Below are 25,263 nucleotides of genomic sequence, written 5' to 3'. Positions count from 1 at the left end.
TACATTATTGCCATGCATTTCTTCGGCTTCACCACTATTTCTAGCGTTATTATATGTTTTCATGCAGCTGTTGCTTCGTTATTTTTCAACCATTCAAACATTATTAGAGTGCACTTGATTATGCACGACTTGGACTCCACACGTCGCACATGAAAGGCAGCAGAATATTATTTTCCCTGTATGAGGACGAGGCAGCTCTGGTTTTTAATAAGAGGAACAAATATACATAAACAATATAGTCCCAGAATATCTTTTCAGCAGCTTTTCATTCATGGTTCATAGCCAATAAAAAGCATTCAAAAAACCTTATGATTTATGCATCATGGCCTATAGGTTGACAATAAAGTACATAAGATAGAATAATGTGTATATATATATATATATTTTATATATATATACATACATATATTGGAAGAGGGACAACATTAATATCATGAATGTAATTTGTAAAAAAAAAAAAAATTATAATACTCCTTTTATATGATGCTTAAACGGTGGTTAAAAAAGACAATCCTTCATGTAAAAGTTGCATCTGTTTTGTAAATACGAGCTTCATCATGTGACTTCATACGGTGAACAGTGTGGTATGATGTTTATTGTATGTAATATATGCTGCTTTATTATTGTTCATCTGACCGTGAACTCCAGATGGCGCCGCGGACGGCCGCCTCGGTGTGTTGGTGCGCGATGTTTTTTGTTGTTTTCGTTTTAAATACTGTTTTCTGCTGTGATTCCCAGAGCTCTTTCACCAGAGAAGAGCTCATGAACATCAGGGGAACAACTCCAGCGGATTTATTTCCAACGTTTTTAACTTTTGTGGAGTTACTGGACATTTTTGTAAAAGGTGTGCTCACCTTCGCCCACGCGGTGAAAGGAGAGGGAACGCTCAGGGCGCTTGGAAACGGAGCGGGGATCTCGTACAGCGCTGCGGGCATATTTCTCAACGTCCGCTCACTGTGCAACAAACTGGACGAACTCCAGCTGCTGGTGGGAGAGACAGAGACTTCTCCTCATCCTCCGCCCTGTGTTTCACTGAATCATGGCTTAGTGGATCGATACAGATTCTGCGCTCCAGCTCGCTGGCTTCCAGCTGTTCCGGCGGACGGGACACAGAGCTCTCCGGAAAAGCAAAGGGTGGAGGAATCTGCTTTTACCTCAACAACGGCTGGTGCAACGACGTAACGGTGATCCTACAGCACTGTTCGCGGACCTGGAATCTTTATCATTCACTGCAAACCCTTCTACTCCCCACGTGAGTTCGCTTCATTCATCCTGGCGGAGTTTACATGCGAGGCACAGCGGACCCTCGCCGAACAGATACGGTGTGTGGGCGGACCTTCCCGGACTCTTTAGTTATTGTACTCGGGATTTTAACAAAGGAAACCTCAGCCACGAACTCCCTAAATATAGACAGTTAATTAAATGCCCTACTAGAGAAGAGCATTCTGGACCACTGCTACACAACAATCAGCAGGGCCTATCACGCCGTCCCTCGAGCTGCACTGGGAAACTCTGACCACGTCATGGTTCATCTGATTCCCTCATACAGGCAGAGACTAAAGCTCTGCAAACCTGTGGTGAGGAAGTTCAAGAAGTGGACCAGTGAGGCTCTGGAGGATCTCGGGCGTGCTTGGACTGTACTGACTGGGATGTCTTCAGGACTGCTACCAACAGCCTGGATGAGTACACAGAGGCTGTAACTTCCTACATCAGCTTCTGTGAGGACAGCTGTATTCCATCCAGCTCCAGGGTGAGTTATAACAACGACAAACCCTGGTTCACAGCGGAGCTCAGGAAGCTAAGACTGCAGAAGGACCAGGCATTCAGTAGTGGGGACAAGGACCTGTACACAGAGTCCAAATACAGGTTTAGCAAGGCGGTGAGAGATGCTAAACGTCTGTACTCTGAGAAACTGCAACAGCAGCTCTCAGCAAACGACTCTGCTTCTGTCTGGAGAGGGCTCAGGCAGATCACCAACTACAAGCCCAAATCAGGGCCATCCATGAACAATGTGCTTCTGGCAGACAGCTAAATGAGTTCTACTGCCGCTTTGAAAGACAATGGAGCAGTCCTGAGACCATCCCCCACAGCCCCATCAACAAGCCACAGACCATCAGCCCACCCTCCCTGAGCCCATCAGGGGCTCACACCTCTGGAGCACCCTCCATCAACTCAGCGACGGCCCTCGTCATCCTGGAGAGAGACGTCAATAGGCTGTTCAAAAGCAGAACCCGCAGCGGGCCCGGACTCCGTCTCCCCTCCACCCTGAAGCCCTGTGCTGCACAGCTGTCTCCAGAGTCCAGCGACATCTTCAACACCTCCTGGAGACATGCCACGTTCCAGCCTGCTTCAAGGCCTCCACCATCATCCCCGTCCCCAAAAAACCCAAGATCACAGGACTCAATGACTACAGGCCCATCGCCCTGACCTCTGTGGTCATGAAGTCCTTTGAACGCTTGGTCCTGTCACACCTCAAGACCATCACCGACCCACTCCTGGACCCCCTGCAGTTCGCCTACAGAGCCAACAGGTCTGTAGACGATGCAGTCAACATGGCCCTTCACTACATCCTCCAGCATCTGGACTCCCCAGGAACCTACGCCAGGATCCTGTTTGTGGACTTCAGCTCTGCTTTCAATACAATCATCCCGTCCCTGCTGCAGGACAAGCTCTCCCAGCTGCACGTGCTGGAGACTACCTGCAGGAGGATCACAGACTTCCTGACCGACAGGAAGCAGCACGTGAGGCTGGGAAACACGTCTCAGGCTCCCGGACCACCAGCACGGGTTCCCCAAGGCTGTGTTCTCCCTCTGCTGTTCACCCTGTACACCAACAGCTGCACCTCCAGTCACCAGTCCGTCAAGCTCCTAAAGTTCGCGGATGACACCACCCTCATTGGACTCATCTCTGGTGGGACAGGTGGGAGACTGACCACCTGGTGACCTGGTGCAGCCAGAACAACCTGGAGCTCAACGCTCTAAAGACAGTGGAGATGGTTGTGGATTTCAGGAGGAATGCAGCCCCACCCGCCCCTCTCATCCTGTGGGACTCCCCCGTCGACGCTGTGGAGTCCTACCGCTTCCTGGGCTCCATCATCTCCCAGGACCTCAAGTGGGAGCTGAACATCCGCTCCATCACCAAGAAGGCCCAGCAGAGGATGTTCTTCCTGAGGCAGCTGAGGAAATTCAACCTGCCAGGGAGAATGATGGTACAATTCTACACGGCCATCGTTGAGTCCATCATCTGCTCCTCCATCACCGTCTGGCACCCTGCAGCCACAGCCAAAGACAAGCGCAGGCTGCAGAGCATCATCCGCTCGGCCGAGAGGGTTATCGGCTGCAATCTGCCTTCCTCCAGGTCCTGTTCACTTCCAGGTCACTGAAGCGGGCCAGAAAGATTGTCGCTGACTCCTCCCACCCTGGACACTCTCTGTTCGAGTCCCTCCCTCGGGAGGAGGCTGCGTCCATCAGGACAAAGACCACCCGCCACACCAAAAGTTTCAGTCGGGCTCATCAATGGAACCCGGACTGACTGACTGTCACCCCCAGGACTACCACCTCTTCTTCCTCCTTCTTCCCGCTCCTTCCTCTTCCTCCTCCTCCTCCTCCTCCTCCTCCTTCTTCTTCCCTCCTCCACACACGTCACTTTAACATGCACTTTAACTAAAACACACCACTTGAAGCACACACCCAAACACTTCACATTATTTGTTGTCTTTCTGTCGTGTTGATTGTTGTTTGTTTGTCATGTCCAAATGTTGCACCTTCCACCAAAAAAAATTCCTCGTTTGTTTGTGAAAACATTCCTGGCAATAAAACTGTTTCTGATTCTGATTCTGATTCTGATTCTGATTCAGATGAAAATGAGCTTTTAGCTATATCTCTGTGTATTGGTTTGGATCTTAAAGTATGAACTAAACCTTCCTGGTCCAGCTGTGTCGTGCTTTTGGGTTCCGGTACTCGTAACTGATACTAAGTCGCTGTACAAGAAATGATGCATGCTTTGGGAATATTCACCCATCCTTCCTTCCATCCATCATCCCGGCAGATGATTTTCTGATGGCATGTTATTCATTCTACAGTCCCTGACCTTTGACCTCACATCGGATCAGGAACAACTCAGACCTTCAGCAGAGGAACAGAGGAGGATTTCTATCCAGGATGGACGGAACGATATGTCATGTGACTAGATGAACAATAGATGTCATGTGACCAGATGAACAATAGATGACATGTGACCAGATGAACAATAGATGTCATGTGACCAGATGAACACTAGATGACATGTGACCAGATGAACAATAGATGACATGTGACCAGATGAACAATAGATGTCATGTGACCAGATGAACACTAGATGACATGTGACCAGATGAACAATAGATGTCATGTGACCAGATGAACAATAGATGTCATGTGACCAGATGAACAATAGATGTCATGTGACCAGATGAACAATAGATGACATGTGACCAGATGAACAATAGATGTCATGTGACCAGATGAACACTAGATGACATGTGACCAGATGAACAATAGATGACATGTGACCAGATGAACAATAGATGTCATGTGACCAGATGAACACTAGATGACATGTGACCAGATGAACAATAGATGTCATGTGACTAGATGAACAATAGATGTCATGTGACCAGATGAACACTAGATGACATGTGACCAGATGAACACTAGATGACATGTGACCAGATGAACAATAGATGTCATGTGACCAGATGAACACTAGATGACATGTGACCAGATAAACAATAGATGTCATGTGACCAGATGAACAATAGATGTCATGTGACCAGATGAACAATAGATGTCACGTGACCAGATGAACAATAGATGTCATGTGACCAGATGAACAATAGATGTCATGTGACTAGATGAACAATAGATGTCATGTGACCAGATAAACAATATATGTCATGTGACCAGATGAACAACAGATGTCATGTGACCAGATAAACAATATATATATTACACTCAGATGAAGCTTCTACGATGCACTGTTATCAGAGTTCAATTTTAGCATATTCAGCATATTTTTGTATTCTAGGATATGGACCTGCATGTGTCACATCGTGAATGTTACGCTCCATCCACATTAGTATGTCTTTCTTTTGAATCGCCTAACTACTCCAGAGTTTTAGAACACCAACTACGAAGGCGTTTTTAAAACGTATTTGTTAGTTTGTCGTATTTGTTAGTTTGAACACTCTGAGGTCGAGTTGTCGGGCAGAAACGGAGACCTTCACGGATTGGTCCCGATGCTGGAAGAAGGCAAACATCAGCCTCGATTACCATTCGACGACCAGCGATGAATTCAACGAGGAAAAGAGGTCACAGGCTTCTGACCTCTACACAATGTTCTCCACACAATGTTCTCTAGACGATGTTCACCATACAAGGTTCCCTAGACAATGTCCTCTAAACGATGTTCTCTAGACGATGTTCACCATCCAAGGTTCTCTAGAAAATGTCCTCTAAACGATGTTCTCTAGACGATGTTCACCATCCAAGGTTCTCTAGACAATGTCCTCTAAACGATGTTCTCTAGACGATGTTCTCTAGACGATGTTCACCATCCAAGGTTCTCTAGACAGTGTTCTCTAGACAATGTTCTCTAGACGATGTTCACCATCCAAGGTTCTCTAGACAATGTCCTCTAAACGATGTTCTCTAGACGATGTTCTCTAGACGATGTTCACCATCCAAGGTTCTCTAGACAGTGTTCTCTAGACAATGTCCTCTAGACGATGTTCACCATACGAGGTTCCCTAGACAATGTCCTATAAACGATGTTCTCTAGACGATGTTCTCTAGACAATGTCCTCTAAACGATGTTCTCTAGACGATGTTCTCTAGACAATGTCCTCTAAACGATGTTCTCGAGACGATGTTCTCTAGACGATGTTCTCTAAACGATGTTCTCTAGATGATGTTCTCTAGACAATGTCCTCTAAACGATGTTCTCTAGACGATGTTCTCTAGACAATGTCCTCTAAACGATGTTCTCGAGACGATGTTCTCTAGACGATGTTCTCTAAACGATGTTCTCTAGACGATGTTCTCTGGACGATGTCCTCTAAACGATGTCCTCTAGACGATGTTCTCTAGACGATGTCCTCTAAACGATGTTTTCGAGACGATGTTCTCTAGACGATGTTCTCTAAACGATGTTCTCTAGACGATGTTCTCTAGACGATGTCCTCTAAACGATGTTCTCTAGACGATGTTCTCTAGACGATGTTCTCTAGACGATGTTCTCTAAACAATGTTCTCTAGACAATGTCCTCTAAACGATGTTCTCTAGACAATGTTCTCTATACAATGTTCTCTAGACAATGTCCTCTAAACGATGTTCTCTAGACGATGTTCTCAAGATGAAGTTCTCCAAACGATGTTCTCCAGACGATGTTCTCTAGACGATGTTCTCTAGACGATGTTCTCTAGACGATGTTCTCTTGACGATGTTCTCTAAACGATGTTCTCTAGACAATGTCCTCTAAACGATGTTCTCTAGACAATGTCCTCTAGACGATGTTTTCTATACGATGTTCTCTAGACGATGTTTTCTATACGATGTTCTCTAGGCGATGTTTTCTGTACGATGTTCTCTCGACGATGTTCTCTAGACGATGTTCTCTCGATGATGTTCTCTGAACGATGTTTTCTATACGATGTTCTCTAGACGTTCTCTAGACGATGTTGTCTCGACGATGTTGTCAAGACGATGTTGTCTAGATGTTGTTCTCTAGACGTTGTTCTCTTGATGATGTTCTCGAGACGATGTTTTCTATACGATGTTCTCTAGACGTTGTTCTCTTGATGATGTTCTCTAGGCGATGTTTTCTCTACGATTTTCTCTAGACGATGTTTTCTGTACGATGTTTTCTATACGATGTTCTCTAGACGATGTTTTCTCGACGATGTTATCTCGACGATGTTCTCTCGACGATGCTCGAGCCCATTACCGCGACATCGCTTTACTGCATATATATTATATATATATATATATATTTACATATATATAAAATCTTCACTGTCAATTTATATATATATATATATATATATAAATTGACAATGAAGATGTTTATTTTCCTTTATTAAGGCTCCGGCTAACCAGGGTAGATCCCTGCCGGTTGTGGCTGCAGCCGGTCACAGCAGGCTGAACGATCGATGCTCCTCTGTAATGGCCGCCGCGCCTGAACGACAGCTCTGGGACCGCGGCTGAGTGATGAGGCGCCGTTTGTCGGCTTAATTAACTTCCAGTCGAGTCGTCGGTATTCACGACCAGCTGCCGCGGCCCCGCCCCCCCCCCCCCCCCTCAACCACCCGCCAGCATCACCCCTCACCCGGCCCACCTCCACCTCCACCTCCATCACCCTCAGCATCAACAACACGCCAATTAAAAAGGTGCCAGAACATCCGCGCTGTTTTAGTCTAGAAATTGATATCCATCTCCGTGTGTGTATAACGCTTGTTTGCTGGATCATGTATTATGGATCAAACAATTTTGCTAATGAAAGAAAGTCCCCCCCCCCCCCCCCGCTTCCCCGTCTCCTGAAAATAATTTTTCTGCCTCTGCCTTTACTAATGGCGGGAGAGCTTTTTGCAGATGTCACAGGAGATTGTAAGGAGACATCCACCGCGCCTCAGTAACCACATATTACTATTAAAGATTTCAATTTTCCTGCCGTCACTTCAGTTTGAAGTCAAAATATAATTTGCTTGGCTTGTTGCAGAGGGGATCAATAGAGTGAATGGGGAGAACGGAGGCGGGGCTAGTGGAGAGTTCTAGACCCTTTGACTGCATACAGCATCCTTCAAGCCTGGATGAGAGTACCAGGGGAGACTCGTAACCACGGCAGCGCCACTTTTCTAGCTATTCAGCTCACAGGTGGTGTTTTCCCTGACGGAGCACAACAGACATTCACAAAGGCCAAAATAGTCCGAGAACTTATCTCTGCTGGCGGAGCCGAAACGGTTTCAGAAGCTTCTCGTGTGAGATTGACGGTATTGATCGAGTTCAACTAAATACTCACGACACAACCACATCGCTGAGGCAAGAGTCCACGGCCTATAATGAGGGTTTCATATCATTTATATATATATATATATAAATTCATATATATATTTGTGTATATATTTGTATATATATATATGTGTGTGTTTATATATATATATTTATATGTATATATATTATATATTATATGTTTTCAATTCAGTTCATTCTATATAGCCCAATATTACAAATTACAAATTTGCCACAAAGGGCTTTACAATCTGTACACACACACACACACATATATATATATATATATACACTATATATATATATACACATATACATATATACATACATATATAAGTATATGTACATACATATTTGTATATATACATACATATATGTATATATTCTGGACTTGGATATATATATATATATATAAATGTATGGTGTCCATGTAAATCCAGACTATGTCTTTAAAATAAACTTGTCCTGTTCATAACTGAATAATAATAGAAAAATATGAAAGCACAACAAGTAGACTCGCTAAATATAACCTGCAAAGACGCTTATATGCCACTCAAGTATTGTATAATCCTTTCTGAATAATGGGTATTGTGTAATAGCATCAGCTAAATATGACCTCATGAGTTCTTAATTTTAAGGATAGACTTAAACCAGCCCAGCTGATTCATGAGGCTTGACGGTGTCTAAAATGTGAGCGTATTAAAATAGGCAGTGAGAATGTATAGACGTGGTACGCACTCACTTGACAAAGGGTGGTTAGGGTTACGACCTCCTGAGAGGGGGCGAAACTACAGTCAGAAACTAGAACGGGCACTCGGTAGAGCGCATACCTTTGCATATCACAAGATTGGGCATTGAATTATGAACATTTTGGCATTAGTTGCATGCCAATTTGGTAAAAAGAAGATTTTGACCTTTTCATGACCTTGACCTTGACCTTTGACCCGATCGATCACAAAATCTAATCAAATGGTCCCCGGATAATAACCAATCATCCCACCAAATGTCATGCGATTCAAGAAGATGTTGACCTTTTTCATGACCTTGACCTTGACCTTTGACCCAATCGATCCCAAAATCTAATCAAATGGTCCCTGGATAATAACCAATCATCCCACCAAATGTCATGCGACTCGGTTTAATACTTTTTGACTTATGCGAATAACACGCACACACGCATACAAATACACGGCGATCAAAACATTACCTTCCGCATTTTTAATGCGAAGGTAACCAGCCCCAGGACACTGGATTTCAAAAAGATCTGAAGACCCAGCCGAGCATTGGCCCATAACAATAATCCTGTGACAGCCACGGATATCTGGACATTTGGTTTATTGATCACTGTCGGGATGTAAATAGATTTCGACAAATGCGACAACATACAAGACCCACCATATCGTTGAGGGCCTGGAGGCCGATGTGTACATTCAATGTTCCCTCCTCCCCTTGGCTTCGTGCTTTTACCCACAGGTACGTTTTTTTCTTCTCTTTAATCTTTTTTGTTGTTGTCAGTTCAGATTTAAATCCAACCAAGAAAGCTTTTCATGTAAATCCATGCATGGAGTTTCATTGTTACTCAGTTAACTGAGCAGACCTAAGTATGAATTAAAGAACATCATTTATATACGTGAACTGTATTTCCGAGCAGCGGAGAGGCTAGGATGATAACATTTAGTTTTTGAGGTACATTTAAAAATTCCGTTCACATGTGCGCACACATCCATCCAATCAAATACAAATATATGTGTTTTTTTCTCTTTTTTAGAAAATACTGTGATATTTTATTAAAAAATGTTGCAGAAAAGGTTTATACAGGTTTCCAGCCAGAAATATCTCTATTATCACTTAAGGCAAAACCGCAAACAAAATTAAGACCAACTAAGGATTTTAAAACTCTACATTAAAACCCTTGTCTTCTTGACTGGCTTAGGGACCAAATGGCAAGAATATATCTTTTATAGAATGTACAAATGTAGCTTAAATTCTTCTGGATGTACTTCCATTGCTTTCCATTTTTTTGTAATGGGATGCAAAAAAAACGAGAAAAAAAACGAGGTATCGGTTACTTTTGTCGTAATTGTATAATAATTAATATCATTAATATTTACACTCATTCACTTGCTTTTTGTAACCCAAAATAACACAAGTCCAGCAATATACTTTACATATTGCTAGCATATGACAATTTGAAATATCTAACATATAGTTCCTTTACAAACATATCCAACTAATATTGATACAAAACAAAATCTCTGCCTATTTTAAAATTCCAAATAATACATTGCCGGTCACATTGCAAGCTCAGGCAGTGGTGACATTGCAAGACAGAAAGATATAAGATATACAAGACCAGCTCCTCCTGGACATGTGATGTCTGAAGCTGTGTTCACACCAAAAGACGCGAATGTTTGCGTATGGATACAAATGGTTGCCAATGATGCGAATTTCGGGAGGCGAAAAATTCGCCTCATTCGCCTCAAGTTGAAAAATTTAACTTTTGCAAAAAATTCGCTCAACGCCGAGTTGTGAAAGCCAATCCTTTGAGCTGCTCCGCCTATGGTGAATGTAACTGCTGCTCTCGTGGAGCTGAAGAGACAATCAGACTAGAGGTGAAGGTTACTGAGCTGTGTGAGCCTACGGGTGATGTCATCTATAAATATATATATATATGATATTAATGTTATGAACCAATCACGAGGGCGTTACATGTTCAGACGTTTGAGGGATGTCCTCAACAAGTATGAAGCAGAACTAGTGGTGAGTTGTTCATGCTGGATGAAGGACATGATAACTGTTTCCACGGAGTAAATGAGATAAGCCCCGCCCCCTTTAAGGCGCGAAAGAAGCGAGTGACGCGAAAAGCCTCAAATAGTCAAGCGAGTAAACTCACGCGAGTAAAGCGTTGAGAATATTCGCGGAATGCTTTTGGTGTGAACGCAGCTTAAAGAGTGGGAACAAGGTGATGTACGTGATGATGATGGGATTGTGTTCGCATTTTGGTTGTTCCGTGGAAAATCATAGAAATGCAGGTTGTGATCGTCAGAATAAGAATGAACGTTTGGATATATTTACACGCACCTAAACAGAAAGCACGGGCTGGGAGACCCAAAAGATTTCAGCCCAAAATAATAATAATGAAAAAACAATGATAAAATGATTTTTTTTTAAATACATATCGGTTTCTTTTTTTAGACTTAAAAAATGTCCACGTACAACTAAACTTCCCTTTTCGTGTTTTCATTTCTTGTTTTCTTTTTCTTCTTTTTTATCATTTTTTTTTTTTACAAAGTTTTCATAAATACATTTCAGGCTGGGGTGTAGAATTCTGTGCCCGAGTCTGATGCATGAAGGATCATGAAAAGATGATTCCATACATTTTAATTGTTGCTTTTCAACGAGGGTGGTCTTCCCGTTGTGTATTCATGGCACACACGCCTCTGAAAAAGCTTCCTGTCACACTGATATTGTAAGAATAATAATAGTCTTCCCCTGGTTGCCTCTTTTGGTCAAACTCCTCAAAAACCATCCATGAAGCTTAGCGCCAAGTCCAGTTAATACTGTAGTAACATTCACTTTGAATATTTCCGGGGTCAGTTTATGCTGAATATGCTCTTCCAGAAGACATGGAACCAAAATAACATCTTCTCAGTCTGTGCTTCACACACGTAGCCACTCGTACGTGGCCTTGCGAGGTCAGTGGCCGATCCAGAAGGACACCGGCGCCGTAGCGCCCCCCGGTGGAGCTATACCCGCGTGGTGGAGTGGCCGTGGGGTAGGTTGGTACTGTTCTGGCTGCCGCCGAAGGTATTGAAGTTGTGCAGAGGCTGAATGCCAGCCAGCGAGTTGGGGATCATGGTGATGGTGCTCGGCGTCATCAGCGGGACGTCGTCGGGCGAGCGGCGCAGCGTGAGGGTGTAGTCGGGCGGGCAGGTGAGGCGCAGCGTGTCGTGAGTCTGCAGCGACTCGCACTCGTGGTGGTGCTCGTGCTCCAGCTCCAGCTGCTTCATCTGCAGCGACATCAGCGCCTCGCTCTGCAGGTGGGCCACGTCGCTGGAGGCGGAGGGCGCGTTGGCGGGCGCCGAGTGGCGCTGCGGGGCGGGCGCCCGCCGGTTGGACTCGTGCCGCCGCTTGTCCTTCTTGTAGTACAGCGCGGCGAAGGCCAGGATGTTCAGGAAGAGGAGGGAGGCGCCCACCGCGATGGTGACGCTCAGCTCGGTGGAGTAGTCCCTCTTGGTCTCCATCGCCACGGCGGACTCGTCCGTCAGGTCGCCGCTCTTGCGCTGGTCGGTGGTCTGCTTGGCGTCGGCGGGCGGGGCCCCCGGGTGGCCCGTGGTGGACGGCCAGGTGTTTTTGCCAGGGAAGCGCTTGGTGTAAGGGTACGGGGTGGTGTCCTGCGGCGGTATTTTGGTGGTGGTGGATACGTATTGGAAGAATTCATTGATGTTGTGGAGATGCGGAACTAGTTCCAACCAGAAGGCCACCTTGGTGGCCCGGTAGTGGTCCCGGACTCGAGGCTTGAGGCCGATGTGAAGGTAGAGCTGGTCTTTGGGGTTGTACTTGGTCCAGGCCACCTCCTCGAAGCGGTTGGGCTTCGTGTGGATGAACTTTGTGTCCTGTGGAACCGGTTGATTCGGATTCCTGGAAGAGGAACATGAAAGAAAGAAGAAATGAACATTAAAGAGATGGAGTGAAAGTACCAGAGCGTGGACACCAGGCGGAGTCATCGGCCCATCCCTCCAAACCCATTCAAACGCCACTAACACGAGTTAATGGCACATCAAATAACAGGAAACACTCACTGTAACGTTCACCTTCATCACCATTCAAACAAAATGGCCATATTTTAAACACGCTAATGTGACTGCGTCGATGCGCTGGTCCTTTAAATGACTTTAAAGAACGTTTCATCGGATCCACTAAGCACTCATCTGTGCGACTTCCAGAGGACTCATCACTCCAAAGGAACACAGCCTTTCTTCTCTTATTCAAAGCTAATGCGTTTTGAGGTGACTCTGAATTTAAAGACACACCCTGACAACATGTTCCGTGTCCTTTGATACACCGACGACACATCGTTGTCACATTTTCTTAATGCTGCATCTCACCCGGGATGATTCCTCTGTGTACTTTGGTACTTTGGCTTCCTCTCCAGCGACTTTGTGGGAGCGATTTCATTAACTTTGGAGAGGTGTGGGGGAGGGAAGGCTAGACAACAACCTTGGAGCAGACACACTGGAGTGTTTGTGCGGCGCTGTGTGTTGTCGGCTTGGTGTGTGTGTGTGTGTGTGTGTGTGCTGGGGGGTATCTCAAGACTCAAGAGGAGGGGCTCGTCTTGAGTCATGCGTTGCATTTTAAGGGCCACCGAGGAGCACTAATGAACTCCTGCCTGTGTATACACAAACAGTGGGGATCGGTTTTGTGTTGACTGGTTATAGATAGGTGTCTGTGTGTGTGTGTCTGTGTGTGTGTGTGTGTGTGGGGGGGGGGGCACTGTGCAGTCTCTGCATGGGACCATCCATGTGCAATCCCACCTGTTTATTTAAATGAACGCAATATATTAAACGGGATGCGTTAGTTTGAGAATTCCGAAGTTCATGTTGCTTATGCAGCGTATATCTGTGTGGACAAAAGCCCAAACTATAAAGCGTTTATGTGCGTGACTTCAGTCTTTATTAACGCTGGAAATGAAGTTTCGACAAAAAATACTGAGCCGGGCCAAAAGTCATTGTTTTTGGATGTGCTACAATGCAATTTGCAAAAGGATATGGAGAAGGTTCAAGGTGCTGTCATTTAGGATAGTTGCCTATCATAAAATAACAGAATGGCTTTTACATTTTGGATTTTTAATCATCAATATTTCAAAGTTGTGATTTGATTGATGGCGCACGCTGAAAATAGTTAAGAATATTGATTTATTTTATACTAACGGCAAAAACGACACAAAAAACTCCAAACATGATTGTTATATGGAACATGTGACTCCATGTGAGCCTGTATGCTCCTTAAATAGTTTCAAAACATTAAAATAAATGTGAGTGTGCTCGGTCCATATTTGATTGTTTGAAGTGAAAATGGTTCAAATAATAATGAACTGTAATGATTTAGCACTAAAGTATGTACATTAGTCTTTTATCATCTTCTCTTGTCTGTGTTTGTCACATTTCATGAGGCAGTTATCAAGGTCACAAAAGGTCATTTCATACAGTGAGATCAAGAAATAAAACAAAAATAAGAGGGATTGCTATGGGGAGTAGAACCTACTCAGAGTACAGAGTCCACTCTTTAGTGCTTAGAGACCTGAACCAGGTTCACCTGGTCCAGACCTAGAGATGCTGCTAGAGGCTGAGAGGCTGAGGGGGACGCTTAGGATACACTGAGCACCTCTCTCCTCTCTCCTTATGGACGCTTAGGATACACTGAGCACCTCTCTCCTCTCTCCTTATGGATGCTTAGGATACACTGAGCTCCTCTCTCCTCTCTCCTTATGGACGTTTAGGATACACTGAGCACCTCTCCTCTCTCCTTATGGACGCTTAGGATACACTGAGCTCCTCTCTCCTTATGGACGTTTAGGATACACTGAGCACCTCTCTCCTCTCCTCTCTCCTTATGGACGCTTAGGATACACTGAGCACCTCTCTCCTCTCTCCTTATGGACGCTTAGGATACACTGAGCTCTCTCCTCTCTCCTTATGGACGCTTAGGATACACTGAGCACCTCTCTCCTCTCTCCTTATGGACGCTTAGGATACACTGAGCTCCTCTCTCCTCTCTCCTTATGGACGCTTAGGATACACTGAGCTCCTCTCCTCTCTCCTTATGGACGCTTAGGATACACTGAGCACCTCTCTCCTCTCTCCTTATGGACGCTTAGGATACACTGAGCACCTCTCTCTCCTCTCTCCTTATGGATGCTTAAGATACACTGAGCTCCTCTCTCCTCTCTCCTTAAGGACGTTAGGATACACTGAGCACCTCTCTCCTCTCTCCTTAAGGACGTTAGGATACACTGAGCACCTCTCTCCTCTCTCCTTAAGGACGTTAGGATACACTGAGCTCCTCTCTCCTCTCTCCATATGGACGTTTAGGATACACTGAGCATCTCTCTCCTCTCTCCTTATGGATGTTAGGATACACTGAGCATCTCTCTCTCCTCTCTCCTTATGGACGCTTAGGATACACTGAGCACCTCTCTCCCCTCTCCTTATGGACGCTTAGGATACACTGAGCTCCTCTCCTCTCTCCTTATGGACGTTTAGGATACACTGAGCACCTCTCTCCTCTCCTCTCTCCTTATGGACACTTAGGATACACTGAGCACCTCTCTCCTCTCTCCTTATGGATGCTTAGGATACACTGAGCACCTCTCTCCTCTCCTCTCTCCTTATGGACGCTTAGGATACACTGAGCACCTCTCTCCTCTCCTCTCTCCTTATGGACACTTAGGATACACTGAGCACCTCTCTCCTCTCTCCTTAAGGACGTTAGGATACACTGAGCACCTCTCTCCTTAAGGACGTTAGGATACACTGAGCACCTCTCTCCTCTCTCCTTAAGGACGTTAGGATACACTGAGCACCTCTCTCCTCTCTCCTTAAGGACGCTTAGGATACACTGAGCACCTCTCTCCTCTCTCCTTATGGACGCTTAGGATACACTGAGCACCTCTCTCCTCTCCTCTCTCCTTATGGACGCTTAGGATACACTGAGCACCTCTCTCCTCTCTCCTTATGGACGTTTAGGATACACTGAGCTCCTCTCTCCTCTCTCCTTAAGGACGTTTAGGATACACTGAGCTCCTCTCTCCTCTCTCCTTATGGACGCTTAGGATACACTGAGCACCTCTCTCCTCTCTCCTTAAGGACGCTTAGGATACACTAAGCACCTCTCTCCTCTCTCCTTATGGACGCTTAGGATACACTGAGCTCCTCTCTCCTCTCTCCTTATGGACGCTTAGGATACACTGAGCTCCTCTCTCCTCTCCTCTCTCCTTATGGACGTTTAGGATACACTGAGCACCTCTCTCCTCTCCTCTCTCCTTATGGATGCTTAAGATACACTGAGCTCTCCTCTCCTCTCTCCTTATGGACGTTTAGGATACACTGAGCACCTCTCTCCTCTCCTCTCCTTATGGACGTTTAGGATACACTGAGCACCTCTCTCCTCTCTCCTTATGGACGCTTAGGATACACTGAGCTCCTCTCTCCTCTCCTCTCTCCTTATGGACGTTTAGGATACACTGAGCATCTCCTCTCCTCTCTCCTTATGGATGTTAGGATACACTGAGCATCTCTCTCCTCTTCTCTCTCCTTATGGACGTTTAGGATACACTGAGCTCCTCTCTCCTCTCCTCTCTCCTTATGGACGTTTAGGATACACTGAGCACCTCTCTCCTCTCTCCTTATGGACGTTAGGATACACTGAGCTCCTCTCTCCTCTCTCCCTAAGGACGTTTAGGATACACTGAGCTCCTCTCTCCTCTCTCCTTATGGACGCTTAGGATACACTGAGCTCCTCTCCTCTCTCCTTATGGACGTTTAGGATACACTGAGCTCCTCTCTCCTCTCTCCTTATGGACGTTTAGGATACACTGAGCACCACTCTCCTCTCTCCTTATGGACGTTTAGGATACACTGAGCTCCTCTCTCCTCTCTCCCTAAGGACGTTTAGGATACACTGAGCACCTCTCTCCTCTCTCCTTAAGGATGCTTAGGATACACTGAGCACCTCTCTCCTCTCTCCTTAAGGACACTTAGGATACACTGAGCACCTCTCTCCTCTCTCCTTAAGGACACTTAGGATACACTGAGCACCTCTCTCCTCTCTCCTTATGGACGTTTAGGATACACTGAGCACCTCTCTCCTCTCTCCTTATGGACGCTTAGGATACACTGAGCACCTCTCTCCTCTCTCCTTATGGACGCTTAGGATACACTGAGCACCTCTCTCCTCTCCTCTCTCCTTATGGACGCTTAGGATACACTGAGCTCCTCTCTCCTCTCTCCTTATGGACGCTTAGGATACACTGAGCACCTCTCTCCTCTCTCCTTATGGACGTTTAGGATACACTGAGCACCTCTCTCCTCTCTCCTTATGGATGTTTAGGATACACTGAGCTCCTCTCTCCTCTCTCCTTATGGACGTTTAGGATACACTGAGCATCTCTCTCCTCTCTCTCTCCTTATGGACGTTTAGGTTACACTGAGCTCCTCTCCTCTCCTCTCTCCTTAAGGACGTTTAGGATACACTGAGCTCCTCTCTCCTCTCTCCTTATGGACGCTTAGGATACACTGAGCTCCTCTCTCCTCTCTCCTTATGGACGTTTAGGATACACTGAGCACCTCTCCCCTCTCCTCTCTCCTTATGGACGCTTAGGATACACTGAGCTCTCCTCTCTCCTTATGGACGTTTAGGATACACTGAGCACCTCTCTCCTCTCCTCTCTCCTTATGGACGTTTAGGATACACTGAGCTCCTCTCTCCTCTCCTCTCTCCTTATGGACGCTTAGGATACACTGAGCTCCTCTCTCCTCTCCTCTCTCCTTATGGACGTTTAGGATACACTGAGCACCTCTCTCCTCTCCTGGACGTTTAGGATACACTGAGCACCTCTCTCCTCTCCTCTCTCCTTATGGACGCTTAGGATACACTGAGCTCTCCTCTCCTTATGGACGTTTAGGATACACTGAGCACCTCTCTCCTCTCCTCTCTCCTTATGGACGCTTAGGATACACTGAGCTCCTCTCTCCTCTTCTCTCTCCTTATGGACGCTTAGGATACACTGAGCACCTCTCTCCTCTCCTCTCTCCTTATGGACTCTTAGGATACACTGAGCTCCTCTCTCCTCTCTCCTTATGGACGTTTAGGATACACTGAGCACCTCTCTCCTCTCCTGGACGTTTAGGATACACTGAGTACCTCTCTCCTCTTCTCTCTCCTTATGGACGTTTAGGATACACTGAGCATCTCTCTCCTCTTCTCTCTCCTTATGGACGTTTAGGATACACTGAGCTCCTCTCTCCTTATGGACATTTAGGATACACTGAGCTCCTCTCTCCTTATGGACGTTTAGGATACACTGAGCATCTCTCTCCTCTCTCCTTAGGTTAAAGTGAACACCTCTTATGGATGCATTTTCATCTCTCCATCACACATTATTAACTGTGCTTTGTGACTTCACAACTCATAGGGTCCATTGAACCTAGCTTTGTCTGCGGGTCCTTTCATGGCACTGCTGATGCTTTTAACTGATCTGATGTCAAAGGTCAGGGATGTTGTATGTGTACATTACATGTCATGTCATCTAACTAACTCTATTATCCAAAGCGACTCACAATCCTGTTACATTCATACACTGTAGACGCAACATCAGGATTTCAGTGTTAAGTGTCTTGCTCAAGGACACATCGACTAGGGCGGGGATTGAACCTCCAACCCCCTGATTGAAAGACAGACCTGCTACCCACTGACCCATAGTCTCCCTGTCCATATTGTTAAGCCCTCTGAGCCAAATTTGCAATTTGTGATCTTGGGCTGTATAAAATAATCTGAATTGAATTGATCTCTTTGAGTATAGGGGGAGTAACACATTCACACGGCTGGTTTCTTTGCAGTAAACTTCATGGTTACTACCTACTTGACAGACGAGTGTGACATGGTACCAATGGATGCCTTTAGACAGTTTCACATTCTACCTCCTTTCACTTGAGCTCTAAAGCTGAGCCTACAGAGGCGTTGGCTCATGTTTGAGAAGGATTTCCTGTCCAGCTGAAACGGCAGATTCACAGAGCAGGAAACATTCTGAGCCAACCCATTGGTTCATTTTCAGGATTATACCCAGAGTAAGACCGTGCATCCAGTCGGTGGAATCAGCCAAGGTAAAGTTCCTCCCCAGTCATCCCTAAAGCTCAGAGAATCTATTTGTTTGGTGTGAAAAGATCCCAACTTGGCAGCAACCAGGAGCTGGTGTAAGCAACGGAGGTCGTCTGGGAGACAAAGAGTTCTGAAACAAAGTCGTCAAAGTTTGTTCTACTGATGGTGCTCAAGGGACAGACCTCCACACACACCATCTGCCTCGCTATTTCACCATTTCAAATAGCCTGTTTTAACAGTTCTTCATTATAGTGTGTGTGTGTGTGCTAAAGGCAAACAGCCTTATTGTAATAGCATATTTGTATCGAATCCCATTATGAAGGATGTTATGATAATTCACCTCTGATAACGACGAGCCCGAATCGACCAACTCAGATCAGCCCAGTGATGCATATTGGTCCACTGGACCAATCAGAAGACGTGGAGCTACACTGTGCAGAGGTTATGAACTTGTTGCCCTTTAGGACCCTGTTGGACCAGATCGCCCCAAGAATTAAACTCAGAAACTAAAGGTTCTCTTTGCGTATTCCCGTTTGGTTTTCCACTACATCTGAAAAATGTCTAAAAATTAGGATAATTTGTCAAACAACAGCAATGTTTAAAAAAAACCAAATAACTTCCAGATTCCTTCATAAGGCTGGATGCAAGTCCGTTTTAACGGGTTTCTCAGCTCCTGGGAAGCTACAGAGGCCTTCAGGCCTGGTGCTGAATGAAACATGGGAATGTATTGTTTCCATAATTGCTACTAAAAACTTATTCTCTACCTAGAAAACTCGTATTTTTCCAGCTGATCCAAGTGGCTGATTGGAAGCAGTCCAACATGGTTTCACACAGGGTTCACACACACTTTGACCAATGGACTTCCATGACTTTTCAATGACTTTAAACCAAATTTTCATGACCGAAAAGTGATAAAATGTCGTATTTAAACTAACAATGAGAATTGCAAAGCATACAGTATAGTGACAAAAATAGAACAAGAGAATAGTTTGATTAAAAAAATAAACATGTATAGTCTATAAATGTGTATTCATCAGAGGCTCTCGAGTATGTAAATATAACAACATTTTCATGACTTTTCCCAAAACTTTTGGGATTTTATTTTTCTCATGGTCTTTTCCAGGCCTGGAACAAACCATATGTAAATTCCATGACTTTTGCAGGTTTTCCATGAGCGTACTAACCCTGTTCACACGAAGAGGATGAATAACTTTATGAAAAATGTAGTGGAGAAAATGTAAAAGATTCCCCTCAGAGATTTGATGGAGTAAAATTATAAAGTAGCAGAAAAATGGAAAAAAGTTAAGTACAAGTGCATTGAATTTTAATTTAAATAATAATAAGGGTGAAAGTCCACCGCTGTAGACGGGCACAAACAAAACAAATGAATGATGCCACTCTCATCACTCGCATACTAACACTATTGTAACAGAGTTGTTTGCTCATATGGACCCCGGGAGGAGTGACTGATGCCAAGGTTACCGATCTAACACACAGTGCAGAATGTACAGCGCTCTGACAGCAATGCTGCCTCGTGTGGCTCTCATTAAAAAGGTTGTACTCAGCCATATTGCAAAACCTGGCCACATATGGAACTATACATAAGGCCCAGGCAGCATGTGGTGGGCCTCTCATCTCAGTGCTCACATATGCTGCAACATTATGCTGCGACAATATGCTGCGATGGAATTTGCATCAAAAAAACCAACAAAAAAAGATAAGGTTTTGGGCCTTTGGTGCTCACTGAAATGCGAAATCCCAGTTTTGCTTGCATATGTTTCCATTGAGCATCCAATCTGTTTATAAAAGTGAGTTCTGCCAGAGGTGGAGATATTAAATATGTACTCCTCAGTCGTATGGAAGCAGAAATGATCAGTCACAGACTGGTGGAACAGATCATAATGACGTCATCGTGCCGCTAGAGCAGCTTTAATTTAAAATGTCTCAGTTCTAAACATACGTGTTAATATGGTGCATTTCAATCCTTTGACTATTATATTTATTCATTTTCTTAGCTTCATTTCTTCACTTTCATTTAATGATGAATATTTTGGTCATTAAAATGACTGACTAGTTTTAAGAGCCAGAAGCATTAAAGCCCTTATGTATTTTTGTCTGACCAACAATTAAAAAAAACCTAAAAGTACTTAATGTAGAACAAAAAAAAACTTTAGAGAAGATGTATTAAGAAATATTTCATATTTGTACCTGGAAGAACTGCCCATCTAAACACATTTTCCCTTGACACTTGATTTTTTCTATTAGATTCAAACCATTCATTCATTATAAAAATGATGATTAGTGTAACACATATTCCAGCTCTTTAGTGTATTACTTCCATTAAGTTAGGAGGCTTTTAGTCCCTATTATACTACACTTCCCATAATGCAAATTAACACAGTGTTGGTCCGAACCTTCTATCTGGTAAACACTCATTAATTAAAAACTTCCCGGGCTCATTTTATACTGAATCAACTAAGTACATTTAGTCAAATCCTGCCATTAAGATTAAATAAGATATATTTACAATAAACACAAAGTTAAGTGTCGTGAGTTTTTTAAACGGCCAAGTGCTTCTTTCCTCACGACCCTTCATCTACAATTCAATTCAAGTAGAGTAATGTGCGATGGATAGATGTAAATGCATCCATAAGGAGAGAGAAGAAGAGAGAGGTGCTCAGTGTATCCTAAACGTCCATAAGGAGAGAGGAGAGGAGAGAGGAGCTCAGTGTATCCTAAACATCCATAAGGAGAGAGGAGAGGAGAGAGGAGCTCAGTGTATCCTAAACATCCATAAGGAGAGAGGAGAGGAGGGAGGTGCTCAGTGTATCCTAAACGTCCATAAGGAGAGAGGAGAGGAGAGAGAAGCTCAGTGTATCCTAAGCGTCCATAAGGAGAGAGGAGAGGAGAGAGGTGCTCAGTGTATCCTAAACGTCCATTAGGAGAGAGGAGAGGAGAGAGGTGCTCAGTGTATCCTAAGCGTCCATAAGGAGAGAGGAGAGGAGAGAGGTGCTCAGTGTATCCTAAACGTCCATAAGGAGAGAGGAGGAGAGAGGTGCTCAGTGTATCCTAAACGTCCATAAGGAGAGAGGAGAGAGAGGTGCTCAGTGTATCCTAAGCGTCCATAAGGAGAGAGGAGAGGAGAGAGGTGCTCAGTGTATCCAAAACGTCTATAAGGAGAGAGGAGAGGAGAGAGGAGCTCAGTGTATCCTAAGCGTCCATAAGGAGAGAGGAGAGGAGAGAGGTGCTCAGTGTATCCTAAGCGTCCATAAGGAGAGAGGAGAGGAGAGAGAAGCTCAGTGTATCCTAAGCGTCCATAAGGAGAGAGGAGAGGAGAGAGGTGCTCAGTGTATCCTAAACGTCCATAAGGAGAGAGGAGAGGAGAGAGGTGCTCAGTGTATCCTAAGCGTCCATAAGGAGAGAGGAGAGGAGAGAGGAGCTCAGTGTATCCTAAACGTCCATAAGGAGAGGAGAGAGGTGCTCAGTGTATCCTAAGTGTCCATAAGGAGAGAGGAGAGGAGAGAGGAGCTCAGTGTATCCTAAACGTCGATAAGGAGAGGAGAGGAGAGAGGTGCTCAGTGTATCCTAAGCGTCCATAAGGAGAGAGGAGAGGAGAGAGGAGCTCAGTGTATCCTAAACGTCCATAAGGAGAGAGGAGAGGAGAGAGGTGCTCAGTGTATCCTATATGATAACGATCGTGTTTTGTCATGTCTAAAATGGAACCACAATCTGTATCTCACTGTGCATCATTGTGTTGGACCAATGGCCTTGGAACACGTACGCGTCGGGAACATGCTCCCGACTTCTTTAGCTAAACCTTTAAACACAAACAGGATTAGTTGGGAAATGCATTAAAAATGCGTTTTTTCTATGCTCATGAAAATTCACTTGTCAAAAGTGGTCTCAGGGACAGAGATATGATGATCTCATAGTAGCTTTGTTTTAGATTGAACTACCACAGATTATAGAAAGGAGTTTAAAAAACATCTTCTTTTAATCCTTGTGTTGCCTTCGGGTCATTTTGACCCGATTCAATATTTAACCCTCCTGTCGCCTTCGGGTCAATTTGACCCGATTCAATGTTTAATGTCGGTGTTCTTCCGGGAGTCAACAAACAAACATAAAGTACCTCACACTTAAACTTGGAAAACAATATTAATTCTAATAATTTTCTGGAGATTTTAATAGCTGGGGTCATATTGACCTCAAGGGTAAAATATGTTAGTAAATATAAAGGTAACAGGAGGGTGAAACATTGAATCGGGTCAAATTGACCCGAAGGCAACACAAGGGTTAAATGCAACAGTAATATTAATTCAAGAACACATTCAGGAACAACTTGTTACGGCAAAATGAGTCTTTTACTTCCTATACTTTCAAAACAAATTCTTTTAGTATTACTATTATTGTAGTATTGGTACTTTTATTGAAGTATTTCCTCAAGCCCAGAATAACCCAGCCATGAGCATCCATGTTCGGGTCTTTGTGCCCGTCAATAAGCATATTCATAACCCTGTGAGAGTCACAGGACAGAATGTAGCTCATGAGCCCTACATCTCCTGCTCAGCTCTAAATATGAGCCCAATTGTTATGATTACTGCCAGAGAAGAGAAACACACATCAGCCAGTATCTGTTGGGGAAGTCCGTCTGGCCGATGACATCACAGTAGAAATATTACTTATTCCACTTTTAAATCCAAGAGACACATACAATCTTGTTTTGTTAGGAAACATCCCTGCGTATTAAAATCAAACGCATTGGCCGAAACTCGTTGGTAATAAAGACTTGTCTGTGAAGAGCACTTTGATATAAAGTGTATAAATACTGGATTTAAGTGGATTTACACAGCTGGAGGCTGCAGACCGGAGGACTGTGTTTCTTTGCTGATGGTCAACAACCAGAAAGGATCAACACTCTTCAGTTATTGATCACTGCTGCCTATAAAATGTTGTTTGGGTTTTAGTATTGTCTGGATATTTAAAAAGGTAGCTGGTGTTACAAAGAGTCTAAATACCTCACATACACTTTCAGTATATCCAAACACTATTTTCGGTTTTTGAATTATGGGATTATTTTGGCTAAATATGGCATATATTTTGGCATTGGTGTGATTTATCACACGTTTCCCACATGTTGAACCTAAACTCTTCAAATAGCTCTATAGTAATAATCTTCCACAATAGAGACACTCAGATCCTTAAGAGCATCATCCATTTCAGTATAAAATGATGCATTCTATTGATTCATGCTTTCAATCTACAACCATTAAAGGCTTTAAAATGGAACTTTATACCTTTTTTCTTTACATAGTATTTTACTCCTGTTTGACCTATGTGCTTTCCACTGAGAGCATTGCTGCAGCCTTTCATGCATCGCATCAAACTCAATATTGTTGCAAATAATTACCATAACCTAGACTGTCGGGGGAGATTATTAAAAAAGAAACGGTGTCAACAAAGTCTCATTTAAAGGGTTCAAATTCGGGAAAAGGATTTCCGTGTCTAAAATAATCATTTCATTATGTTTTAATTATTAGAAGTGACTTGAGACATCATTACTACCAAGAGTACACGACGAGATAGCGGTCATCATTAAGACAGTAACACGTTTGAACATAAGGATTAGATTAATTATTAATTTGAGTATCCCAGTTTTGAAATTATAAACGCTAAAAGTGAGTAATGACTCAAAAAGCAAGAAAAATACCAATATATTATTTCTCATTTACCTCCTGATGAAAGGGTATTCATTTATCTTAAACCTCTCTTGAAGAAGGAGACTAGAAGGTCTGATCGACTTCATTCGTCACATCTTCTACAGTCAATTCAAACAAGTGAGGCTTGAATCTCTTTCTGTATCTTTTGGGAAATCTCGGAGGGAGGATAGTGGAGCAACCCAAGGCTTCACATACACACAGAAAGAGGAAGGTGCCATCTGGAACGGAAAATAGTTCATCAGTGTCGTGCCACAGAGGAACCAATGTATCATGGACTCTAAACAGATCTCTCTTAAGCTGCGTTCACACCAAAAGCATTGCGAATGTTTCTCTCGAGTAGATCTCATGAAAAGTCCATGCACGGAGGCGAACGGTTGCAATTGACAGCGGGCAGCATGAATGACTCATGCCTCAAGTTAAAATGTTAAACTCTGGTATATTCGCAACGCTTTTGGTGTAAAGGCATCAATATGGCCACTGCCCTTCACACTTAACCTACACGGAGGATTTCAGCCCGAGTACCAATACGTATACCAATGACACCACTAGGGGGCTCCATTCATGAAGACACACACAAGGCCATTCCATGTTGAACAGATTCAGGGCTCATTCGTCTGGTAACCTGTTT

The 25,263-nt window shown here is 44.1% G+C and overlaps 1 protein-coding gene across 1 annotated transcript in view; it reads right to left on the bottom strand.

Annotated features, from left to right (window-relative positions):
* Window positions 1-9,789: 9,789 nt before the first annotated feature.
* nlgn4xa (neuroligin 4 X-linked a) overlaps window positions 9,790-25,263 on the bottom strand; it is a 112,113-nt gene continuing 96,639 nt past the window's right edge. The window contains exon 6 of the mRNA XM_056431653.1: window positions 9,790-12,684. Within this exon, the coding sequence (XP_056287628.1) occupies window positions 11,790-12,684 (895 nt within the window). The 3' untranslated portion in view covers window positions 9,790-11,789. The remainder of the gene's footprint in view (window positions 12,685-25,263) is intronic.

The sequence above is a fragment of the Pseudoliparis swirei genome, chromosome 14 (assembly GCF_029220125.1).
Source record: "Pseudoliparis swirei isolate HS2019 ecotype Mariana Trench chromosome 14, NWPU_hadal_v1, whole genome shotgun sequence".
Classification (NCBI taxonomy): domain Eukaryota; kingdom Metazoa; phylum Chordata; class Actinopteri; order Perciformes; family Liparidae; genus Pseudoliparis; species Pseudoliparis swirei.
The sequence above is the reverse complement of the archived record's forward strand: the minus strand, read 5'-3'. Positions and strand labels throughout refer to the sequence as shown.